At 34.3% G+C, this 12,777-nt stretch overlaps 1 protein-coding gene across 1 annotated transcript in view; it reads right to left on the bottom strand.

The window, feature by feature from the left end:
* The window catches only part of hdm (meiosis specific with OB domains hold'em), an 87,428-nt gene that overhangs the window by 20,914 nt on the left and 53,737 nt on the right, over nt 1–12,777 (bottom strand). The window contains exons 5-6 of the mRNA XM_089100154.1: nt 8,424–8,577; nt 4,980–5,183 (exon numbers count right to left, since the gene is read on the bottom strand). Coding sequence (XP_088956280.1) covers nt 4,980–5,183; nt 8,424–8,577 — 358 coding nt within the window. The remainder of the gene's footprint in view (nt 1–4,979; nt 5,184–8,423; nt 8,578–12,777) is intronic.

Below are 12,777 nucleotides of genomic sequence, written 5' to 3'. Positions count from 1 at the left end.
CAGACCCTGGGACAAAGGCAGTAAATTATGCAAGTTGTCAGTTCCTTTACTCATAATTGAAAAAGAGTTTGATCCCGGGTGTCCTATTGGCTCGAAGCTTTCGTGAACCATTTATTGGGCCAAGAAAATCATACATGTTGCTGGGAGTCTAGAAGGGAAGTCTTAGGGAGCCCAATATGGGCCGAAAAACTTTTTGTTCTAAATTAGTTATATTAACAGCGAATTCTTGCAGATAGATTGCTTGGTCAGACTTCCAAGAGTTTTCACGGAGTTTACTCTAGAAACGAAACACATAGCTGAGTAAATTGAAAAACTGTATGTGCATCTGATTAGTCAAGTTATTTACAATGTCTTGGGAATGATTTAATGAATAGAGCTGAAACTTTGAGGGAGTATTGGACGGTGGAGGGGTGGAATGGATTTGTAATTCTGACTTGAGACGGGGGAACTGAAGATAAATTGAAAGACACTACATGCATTCAGGTCATCGAAAACACATGTCTTCAATATATTTGGAATGATTTGGGGCATGGAGTCGAAAATATTAAGGTACTGTTAGAGAAAAGAAAGGGAAGGGGTTGCTGATAAAAATTCAAATTTAGATTTGGGGGAAAAAGGAAAGGGTCAACTAATTTTGTCTCCAATTCATGTATAAATTTCCCCCGCCGTGTTTATCCACTATAAAGCATAACTTTCACCGAGCATTACTGCACTATAAGCTCCTATAAAACGTATAATTGTCATGCAGCGTTACGTAGAGAGACAGATCAAACGGCTACGTAGCGAGACAGCGAGACAGGTACTATGTACTATCTTGGGAAAGGAAACTAAATTCAAGCTTTAAGAGAATTTTTTTGGAGGGGGGCAAATTGACGTTAAATTATAACTTCGGCGAAAGAGTAGAGCTAAATCTAAAGACACTGTGTGCATCCAGGTTATCAAAATACCATACCTTCAATTTTCTGGCAACGAAAATTAACGACTTAAGGAATCCAGTTGAAACTTTAACGAAGTATTGGAAAAGGTGGGGGGTCAAACAGAATTTCAAATTTTGACTTATGAGAATAAAGGGGAAATTATCAACGGCAATAAAGTTCATAATAACTATGTGGTTGCAATGATTCTTAACGGAAAATTAGAAATTTTTTTAGGCTTATCTGCTTTAAAAAATTTCTGGTCGAAGTCTCAATTAAAATCTCTGAACCAAGAGAATCTCAATCAGGAAAAAAAAATGGTTTTATTGAAACTTAAGGTTCTACTGTTATTTAAAATTTTTAAACAGCCTAAACAGAACTCTGCTTAATAAATGACCTCAAATTCATTTAAGTAAGCAAACAAGCAGCTAGAATAAAATATAATAGAATAAGATTCTTATAATAAAACGGTGTATCAATATGCATCAATATTCAAGATTTTAACAAAATGGATAAGTCCTATAGAAAGCCAAAATTGATCAGTTTTCTATCAATTTGAATCCCCTTTTTCATCCAACGAAAGTTCTACACTAGAACTATTATCAAGATTTGTCGCAAATTTTGTCCAAAATTAAATTAGCAATCCAAAATCTTAATTCTTAAGCAGAGAAACTGATTTCTTTTTTTTTTACATATAAATATCCTTTTTTTTTAAATTGAAAAAGTAAAGTTAATTCAAACCGAACAGATAATAACTTAAAAATTGCTGAGACTCTCGGGAATGAATATCATTACATATTCAACAATCAGTCTAACTTCCAATAGCTTTTTTTCAGTAATCTTGTTAATTATTGTGATTTATTTTGTTGTGTTGTTGTTGTATTCGTTGATGCTTTGGCAAATACAAGCACATTGTTCAAAGGTTTGTAGTTTTCAATGAAATTAAAATGGCAATCAAGCCGTTTTGAGGTTTAGAGAGGTATTACTAGTCTTATTAGTAAAGCTTGATTAGTCTAAATATAATTTTTTTTGGGTTTTGTCTTGTTGTTGATGTGGGAAAAAAAAAAAACACATGATCCAAAGTAAAAATTGCTTTCAATAAAGCGCAAATGCACTCTGATTTCTCGAATGCTTAGAAGGTGTTGCCTATTTCCTCTTTGTGATAATTTTTTTTTTAAGTTTATAATTATTAGATAACTTTATTTCTGCTTGTTATTTGTTTAACATAACACTTTAATTTACTTTGAAAAATCTCATCTTTGGAAATTTCTTTCAGATTGATTTATACAAACACTTGCTATTATCCGTAACATCGCCCAGCCTGAAAAGCGGTAAAAAAAAGGTGAAATAGCACGCAAATGCAGGAGTAAAAGTGCATCATACAAGGAAGCAACGATACTGCAACTTAATCTGTTTCATAACAACTGTCAGACCTAATACTTTCGTAATCTTATTGGCAAAAATACCTTCAATAAATCTTGGATTGAACGGAAATCATTCCTGATGGGTGAACAGGTATTGCTCGGTTGAATACGCAGAATTGCAGTAAGTTAAGTAAGTTAATTGTGTTTATGAGCAACATGACCACCAAGAAACAGATAAACTGGCTCTCGAATATGGCGAGAAAAAAAAGGAATTCAATTTTATTCTCGTTGAAACTTAGACTGATGCATTCATACTCACAGAGATGTAGCTAGGGTTCTCAGCACCCCGGGCAATGCTAGTGTTTGCCCTCCTACCATCACTACCATAATATAAGTTTAAAAAACAAATCAAAAACTTCATTTTTGCACCCCCTCAGAGGCTGCAGCAGAGGGCAGCCACCCCCCTTCTCTTAGCTACTTTACTGCATACTCCTAGACGAAAATCCTCTTCTAGCCCAGTTTGCGTTCCACTAATACATAAACTACCATCAGCAAAATTTCCCAACGATACATCAACTTTTCCGAATACAAAAATAATACAACCTTCTGCCGCAATTAAGTAATACTATGGTATAACAAATGTAGAGGCCATTACACCTCATATAATGCATAGCTTTATCAGGATTTAGTCATTGGTAAGTTCAGTAGCAGCAGAATATACAACCGTCTTAACTTTAGCATTCGGCTTTCTATAGGTGCGGCAGGAAATTAATGATTGATATTTTTTTTAACAAATTTTTATTTCTTCCCAACATCAGTGTTATTCCTTACAAAGTAGTCCCCTTGGGCAGCTACACACCAATGGTGACATTTTTCCTATTGTTCGTAGCAGCACTGGAAATCTTCAACCGTTACGGTCCCCAACATATCTGTTATAGTCTTTTGGATGGTTTCTTAAGTCCTGAAACGAAGACCTTTGGGGACATTTTTCAGTTTATGAAAAAAGAAGAAGTCACAAGGACTGAGGTCAGGGGAATAAGGGGGACGGGGAAAAACAGAAATGCCTTTTGAGGTAAAAAATTCTGTTATGGAGAGGGCAGTGTGACACGGGGCGCTGTCGTGATGGAGCAATAATTTCGTTGCATTGCCTGGTCACAACCGATTCTCTCTTTTTCTGAGCGTTTCAACGACGGATTTGTAAAAAATTGGGTAACAGTTTGTCCTGGAGGAACGAATTCTTTGTGGACGAGTCCCCTTCTTTCAAAAAAGCAAATCAGTATTGATTTGATCTTCGATTTGCTCATTTGAGCTTTCTTTGGTCGAAAAGAGCTGGGAGTGTGCCGCTTCTCGCTTTCTTTCTTAGTCTCAGGGTTGCATTAAAAAATCCATGTTTCATCACCTGTGACCATACGACTAAAAAAATCTTGTTCATTAGCGATTCTCTCCAGAAGACCAAGAAAGTTATTTTTCGCGCATCATTCTGCTTAATTGAGAGGTTTTTGGCACAATTTTGGCAAATCTTTAACATTTTCTCTGCTACCAAGAATGCTTTGAGCCAGCGAAACACTTGAGCTTGGAACAAAGAGTCCTCCCCATAAGCCTGTTTTAACTTTTCAAACGTCACAGTTGCCGATTTTCCAAAATAGACACAAAATTTAACAGCATAATGCTGCTCCAAATTCCGATGTTCCATTTTGCATGACGCACAACAAAAACGTAACTTGACTAATTGCAGTTAACTAGTGAACGGACGGAGTACAAACTTGAACCAAAACGATGGGAGGGTTCTGATACACGTACTCTTACAAGGGCAACAGCGCAGGGTTGCAAGACCCCTTGCAGTATTGCTAGTCTCATTAGTTTTCTGCCACACCGTACAAATGATAAAAGCATTTGCATGCGAAGAATCCATGAACATTTGTAGACAGTTTCATGGAAAACTTTGAATAAATAAGAAAAAATGAACTTATTTAAAAACAAATTGAAAGAATTAGGGACAAAGGAAGAAAAGACTCCGGATAAAAACACATTTAAAGTAAAATCTGTCTAACGTCAAAGCGTAAAAACAAATAAAACAAGAAAGTAGGCCTATCACTAATACAAGCCTAGGCCTTTCACTTTGTACCTCATACTTGCTTTTGCTGGATCACAATGACAACACGCCTTGTTTTTTTTTAAGCGGAGGGAGGTGGGGGGGGGGAGCGTATCAAGGACACCCCTGCATAGTCGATAATAAGTGACCAGATTTGAAAAATAATAAATAATCGACCATACTAGCTTGTGCCATGAAGTTTCTATAGAATTTAAAGTTTATATTTTTTCGCTTATGAAGATGAACTATTTTGCTGGACCGTCAAATCTCTCAGGGCCATCAGATTGTTTTATATTTAAGATGCTCCTAAGCCTCTCCCAGTATGCATATCCCGTAGTCAAATTTTTAAGACAAATTCCTAACTTTTCGCATTTGTTTTTCTTATTTGCTTTACGAGTATTTCCAAAATTCATCTAAAGAAAAAGCTTACTCAACTATCTGAAATAAATTTCAGCGTTTGATTTCTATTTAGACAGCAGCTGAAAATTCTATCAAATAAAGTCTGTTTAAACGCAGTCGCGAATTGCTGGTAAGGCGTGGACGGACTCTAATATATTAATCCATGACGGAATTCATACAGCCTAAAGAATAAGAATGGAGCCAACTTACAATCAGTATTAAAATCTGGTTCAAATCGTGAGCCCTCATCAACAATATCATCAAGCAGACCTTCAGCACTTATTGCATACTGAAGCAAATTTTTTCCTTCTTCACAATCTGGCTGCACTGTGCAAATACTTCTGGATGTAAGCTGTACAATAAGGCCGCATCGAAAAGCATCCCATTTCAAGTAAGCGTCAGAGATGAAAAGGACTAGAATAACAATGGATTAACAGAATTTGTTTAACAGAATAAGCCAAGTTACTAAAACATTAGTGATGCATTTGTAATGAATTATAGTAAATTACAAAGTATTGGAAGAGCTCGTACATGAAAGAGGCAGTGCTATGATTAGTAAGAACAGTAGGAGCCATGTTAGGAATAGTCACGGAAAAAGCAGTCGCAGTAAGCATATTCCTAGGAGTCGAGGTTACGCATTAACCGGTGAAAAAAGGTATGGGAAAATCAGGGTTGCCAACGCTTTCAGATAAATTGTACTGGTTTTCTGACCAAATTTTAGCCTACATAGAAAACACTTTATATCACAACTAAAATATTCTACGTCAGTTTCACTTTCACAGACAAAATAACTAGAATAAACTGAAAGACGAGTAACTTTTTTTTCACTCATATGTTTATCCTCTATCAAGACAAAAAATTTACCTGAATGTACCAGAGACTTTGGATTATACCATCAAATATGCAAATGTACCAAATTGTACAAGGACCTCTAAATTGTACCAAAACCAGTACAATTGTGCAGCGCTGGCAACGCTGAGCAGATTTCTGACAGTCGTAACCACAACTGATTAAAAGCTCTTAAAAAACCTCCGCTCACAAGGCTCCATGTCTTTCATGGTTTCCATCTTATATTATCATAACCAAAACAAAAGACCATATCAAACGTTTCATGTTATGCAAGAAAACAATAACAACATTTTTTAGACTTTTCGCGGGAACAACTTTTGTTTAATGACTCGAAAGAAAAAAAAATTTTTAAAAACAGTAGTTTGGGAAAATGATATGCAAGACGATTAATTTAACGTGTGACATGTCAATGTGGTAAAAATAAAGTCAGCAACTCTAGAAATAACTGATACATGGTGATTAAACAGTTGCTTCCTATTTAAAAATATTACAAATATTTTTATTTGCAGTTCATTTCTTCTCAAAGATGTAACATTATGATTATTAAGAGGTAACAAGTTCTGCGTTGTTACTTGTCTTTTCAGATGATTAAAGAATCAAAACAATATAAAGATGCCAATATTGCCAACTATAAAAAACTATACACTCAAGGAACTGGAATAGTGTATTTGGAAGCCACATCGCTATGACTAAGACTCTCTAAAATATTATGATGTTTTTTTTATTCTTAGGAGTTACGACTAGGTATTATAAATTGATGGGTTTATGAGTCCTCAAAACTAATATTAATGGAAAAACGATGATATTTGAACAATGTCAGAGATATTTCAAAACCAACCTATGATAACAGTGTGGTGTGGACTGACTAAACAGGATTATAGGTCCTTTCATCTATAGCAGAACCAAAAATGCCAAAACCAAAAGGTGCCTTGCTAAACTTAAAAATGATGCGATTATTAACATGGGTAGTTGTCTGGACAAATCTGGGATAGTATTAAAGACTTCATATTAATACAAGATAAAGCTCCACCATATTTTGCTATTACTTCTCTTGAATGGTTGAATAAGCATTTATCTTTGAGATAATTATGTCGACGCATCCCTATAGAATAGCCGGGAAGAAGCCCTGATCTGAAATCTCAAAACAATTTTCTTGGGACTAAACTAAAAAAGCAATTTCGTCCAACAAAACCAAAGACTGAGAAGAACTGGAAAGGCGAACGAATAAACTTAGTTTAGCCGTCCTACAAGAGGTGCTGAGAAAACTAGTCGATGCCATTCCAAATAGGGCTTATGAAATTGAAGGCAAGTACTGGTGCATATCTCAAAATTTAAGTAAAACCTTATATTACAAGTGTTCTTTTCCTATTCATTTTTGTAAAGGATTGATTCATAAATATATCAAGATTTTCAAAACAGGCCGTGACTATTCAGTTATCCTGTATCTAGTAGCTAGAGCCGACAAAATGCAAATCCATGATGCTTTAGCAGCTGCCGCCAAATTTTGATGCATATATCGAATTACAAATTAAATCTTGTTTTACGAATTGAAGCCTCCGCATGCTTCAAGTCACTATTTTTTATTTGGAAAAATAAATACCTATCTATAAGACTAAAGATACCACTTTACCATACTATAGTGATTCAGGTTGCAACGTACGGAACAGAGAGATGGACTCTAAAAGCCGATTGACAAGCACTGACGGACAACTTTCGAAACTAAATCACTCCAAAAGCTTGCTGGCATCACTCATCTGCATCACACCTATCTACCAAAAGGCTCCTCTCCTCTCTAAAATACCCTTGAATGTCCTCTCCAAAAGCTTGCTGGCATCACTCATCTGCATCACACGTATCTACCAAAAGGCTCCTCTCCTCTCTAAAATACCCTTGAATGTCCTCTCCAAAAGCTTGCTGGCATCACTCATCTGCATCACACCTATCTACCAAAAGGCTCCTCTCCTCTCTAAAATACCCTCTAAAAATCACGCAAACCAAGCAATTCCCAACAAAACCGGGCGGATGGGAGCTAAGTAGTAGCAGCAAGTAATTTTTGATAATTACCGATTAGTGAATATATTACAAAGCTTTTCAATTAGTCTTTATAATCTTTATCTTCCATACGGCAAAAGATATAAACATGACTTTTAGAGAGCGCATAGTTCTTCTTCAGTGGGACTAGTGATTTCAAGTCTGAAATAGCAACGCCTCTAGCATATAATATACTTAGAATCCACAAGAAAAAAGAAATTGGTGATGTTTTTGAAAAATTTGAAAAAAATATTCTGATTATAAATAAGAAATAATTATAAAAGAAACACAAAATTTCCACAAAAAAATCTCACGGAGGCTAGCAAAAGGAGAAAAATCGAAGAGAAAAATATTTGTCCGTGTGGGACTTCTGAAAAAATAAAATCGGAGTTACAACATAAGAGCATAGTTATAAATAAATGCTTACATCTTAGCAAAAAGAAACTGATTTACTTGTCAATAAAGATGCAGAAAATGAAGACTTTAAAATTTATAGGCTAAAGCAAAATGATTGAACGTTCATTAGATTGGAAAAAAATATGCAAAAATTACAAAATATTGGAAGATAACAAGGAACCTTCTGATGAAGATGAAAGAAATTTCTTTTTTTTTACATTATATTTCACTGAAGGTAATATAGCCGACACATTCACTTAGGTTATAGATTATATTTTATTCACTTATTCACTCACAGAAAATTCCTTGTTGCCTTCTTAAATTTTGTATGGTGGAAAGGCAGTATGGCATTCGTAATTATTTATAAAAAAAACTTACTAGTTTGAAATGGAACCCAGGTTTTAGCAAACTGAACATCACATCTATCCCACATGACAAGATGTAGGTTGCAACCAGACTGGTCAAAGCAGGTAACATCAAGTCGCACGGCATCTCTTCCATCACGCGTGCGAAAAATACGTTCTGCTCCAACCTAAAATTACTATGTATGTTTATGGGTGTACCAGAAAATATTGCACGCAAAAAGGGTGGGAATAAGATTTACACATTGTTTTGAGGAAAGGGCCATCGTGTAAATTTTATTTTTACTTACTTTTATACCGATTTGTTGAGAAAAAAGAAATCAACAATTACAAAAATGAGTATTTTAAAGCAGAAAACTTGCAAATCTCCGTTAAGGTCAATTTACTACATTTTGTTGATAAGAAAAGAAGACTCCCCAGTATGGAGCTTTCTAATACGGTGAATAAACTTAGAATATATATATAAAAAAACGAAAATATTCAACAGAAAAAAAGAACAAACAAATGATTTTTGAAATTAAAAAGATCTACCCTTCAAAAAAGTTATCAAGATTGTTCTCACAATTTCTTATAATTTACAAATAATTTACTCATTTTTCCATTTTTTACTATGCCCACCTCCTCCTTCCCAAAATTAACTCTTGGGTGCGTACCTATTTTTTTTTATCAGGTATAACACCGAAATCATATGCTACTAGCCCTATTTTTTTTTTCCAGTATCTATTATAGCTTCTCTTAATGCCAACTACAAAAAGTTTTGCTTGAAGTTGTTCTCGAATAATCTCGACTGGAAGGTCATTCCACACGCGGAAACTATGTTGAACATAACTGTTCTAGGTACTCTTGGAATGGGATTCCCCGCTATAGGTAGCCCTGACAAGCCAAACAATGACGAGTTTTTCATTAGCCTAGCTCTGCCAGGAGTGAGCTTCGACAGCTCCTCCTATAGAGGATAGAGCATGTCTTGTGAAGTAAATAGAAAATGTGAAGTCACTCCAGCGATGGCCGAGGAGGATTGGTAAAAGATTACCATATGATGCTGCTCTGATTGCTTGATTTTAAATTCGCTAAATAGAAGTAATATGTGTCTATGAAGTAGGGGCTGAAAGAGGATAAGCATATCCAATTCTAGGTTAAGTTCTAAATCTGAAATATTGGAAATATGGATTGGTTTGGGAGAAGGTCTATCCTCCTATAGAGGATAGAGCATATCTTGTGAAGTAAATAGAAAATGTGAAGTCACTCCAGCGATGGCCGAGGAGGATTGGTAAAAGATTACCATATGATGCTGCTCTGATTGCTTGATTTTAAATTCGCTAAATAGAAGTAATATGTGTCTATGAAGTAGGGGCTGAAAGAGGATAAGCATATCCAATTCTAGGTTAAGTTCTAAATCTGAAATATTGGAAATATGGATTGGTTGGGGAGAAGGTCTATCCTCCTATAGAGGATAGAGCATATCTTGTGAAGTAAATAGACAATGTGAAGTCGCTCCAACGATGGCCGAGGAGGATTAGTAAAAGATTACCATATGATGCTGCTCTGATTGTTTGATTTTAATTTCGCTAAATAGAAGTAATATGTGTCTATGAAGTAGGGGCTGAAAGAGGATAAGCATATCCAATTCTAGGTTAAGTTCTAAATCTGAAATATTGGAAATATGGATTGGTTGGGGAGAAGGTCTATCCTCCTATAGAGGATAGAGCATATCTTGTGAAGTAAATAGAAAATGTGAAGTCACTCCAGCGATGGCCGAGGAGGATTGGTAAAAGATTACCATATGATGCTGCTCTGATTGCTTGATTTTAAATTCGCTCAATAGAAGTAATATGTGTCTATGAAGTAGGGGCTGAAAGAGGATAAGCATATCCAATTCTAGGTTAAGTTCTAAATCTGAAATATTGGAAATATGGATTGGTTGGGGAGAAGGTTTTTACGTCGGAAGATGACTCTTAGCTTCGGGAAAAAGATAATTCCATTTCGCCAAAATATCCCGACCAATTCAATACTAAAAGAATGAGAGTATCGACTCTCACCATTAACTCCGTTTAGAGTATAAGCCTCAGGATGTTTTTGCCCTTCTTGCTTTGAAATTTAGCATCATTTCATTTTTTTAAACATTCTAAACATCTACCCAGTCTTCAATCTTCATCAGTTTAACCTGGAAGTTAAAAGGGCACTCATTTGGATGGCCTTGCCAAAAGATTAGAATTCGAGTCGTTGTATCATAAGAACAAAGGTGAGATTTATTCATAAGACTATCATCCACTTGATGGATAGAAACCGAGAACAGAGTCGGGCCTATAATGCTTCCTTGAGCACTGGTCCACTTAGCACTAGGTTTTTTCTTTACATAAAACCGTCAATATTAATTCTGAAAGACAGTTGGGGAAAGAAATCCGCAAGGATCTCAAAGATTCGCCATAGAATCCACAGCCCTGAAGATTGCAAAAATTGACCAGCCTACCATCAATGAAAGTAGGCATATGACTTTCAGAGTTATGGGATTTGCGGTCACACTTCTAGATTGGTTCTCAACTTCATACATAATATATATATATATATATATATATATATATATATATATATATATATATATATATATATATATATATATATATATATATATATATATATATATATAATGTATGTATATATGTCAGCACAATCTAAGGCCCAATTCACGCGCAAATTTTATGACCACTACCTTCAAACCTAAGAATCGTTTAGACATTTTAAAAAGGTCCCCAGAGTTATACATCTTAATAGAAGTAATCAAATTGGTACATATCGGGACGACTTACTTTTAGTAAAAAGAATTATGCAGTGCAGTTCACGTCTTGTTTAGATTAATTTTGAAAAAAAAAATGCCGAACAAACAGAACTTTGACTCCTCTCCACCACCCCACCCCAACGATACACTTTTTAAAGTCTATTATGCGTTTATTGAAAACAATATGTATGTTGAAAAATGTTGTTTTAATTTTTCAAAACATCAACAGAAAGTAAAAAATATCACATTAATAATTCGGGCGACTGGAAAAAGTTAACGGAAATAAACTGATTGATAAATAAATAACGATAACAATTGCTGAAAATCTCAGCAATTCAACATTTAAGATTTTATTTAACAGTTGTTTCAATGTTATAAACACTAAAATAAAGCTGAAATATATTTCGTTTTCAGTAAAGTGCAAATGGCTTTAGGAGGCTTATAGTTAGGGGAGGGGGCAGTAGCCAAACTCTTTTTCTTAGTAAATTTTGTTCGTATTTTGTTCGACTTAAGTATTCATTATAACTTCTCTTGTTTTGGGATTTATTTATTCATCCATATGAGTAGCTGTTGCTTTCATGTGTGATATGATTGTTTATTTTAACTTCTGCTCATTGCGGCTTTCGTTTATTCTTTAATAGTGATTTCTGGGCGTTTTAGGTTTTAATTATTACAACACTTTATTTCTGATGGTCTTCAGTTTAATACGGCACTTTACTTTCCATTGAAAAAATTATTTTTCGGTAAGTTTTTTTTTTTTTTTTAATTAATTTCTTTTCGCTTTCGATTGCCTGGCTTTTATTATTGGTCTTTCAGGTTTTTGGCTTAAGAATTAACATGTCAGATTCTAATTTAAATTCTTAAGTTTTATAAGGTGATGTGAGCAGTATCTTTGATTACATGCAATATAATTACTGCATACATTTCTTTCAATTTGAAATCAATTTTTGGAACAGTTCTTAAAATAAGATTTTAATTTAACAGAAACTTAGATAATATGCTCGAAAGAATCCTCCTGGAGAATGTTCAAAATATTGTATATGAACTGAAATAGAATAAGAGAATGAATATATATATCAGAGGCATGACAAAGATCTCTTTATTTCTTACTCTTTTAATCTGCTTTACTCTTTTATTACTGCAGAAGCCTAAAACCTACTTCGTCATTGGCGCCTTACTGAAAACTATACGAGTCTTGAAAAGTCTTGGAAAGTATAAACAAAATCAAATTGAATATTAGATATATAATAATATTAATTGTTGAAAGATCTATCAGTTCAAGATTTTTTTTTTCACTGTAATTTTAATTTTTCATTTTCAATACTGTAAGAAATGGAAAAGAATAAATTTGTAATATACGAGTAATTCGTTTTCAGTGAAGCGCAAATGACGCAGTAGGCTTTAGGTTTTTACACTTAAAGAAGGAGGCAGTATCCAAATTTTGTTTGTAGTGAAACTATATTTGTCTTGACCAATCTTAGAAAGAACTAATAAATTAAACTGAATATTTGATCTATAATGATATTAATTGCTGAAAGCTCATCAGTTCAAAATTTTACTGTAATTTGAACATTTATTTTCTATATTAAGTACAAAA

The sequence above is a fragment of the Artemia sp. Qi Xiang Cuo genome, chromosome 14 (genome assembly GCF_049724085.1).
Source record: "Artemia sp. Qi Xiang Cuo chromosome 14, ASM4972408v1, whole genome shotgun sequence".
NCBI classification, from domain to species: Eukaryota; Metazoa; Arthropoda; class Branchiopoda; order Anostraca; family Artemiidae; genus Artemia; species Artemia sp. Qi Xiang Cuo.
The sequence above is the reverse complement of the archived record's forward strand: the minus strand, read 5'-3'. Positions and strand labels throughout refer to the sequence as shown.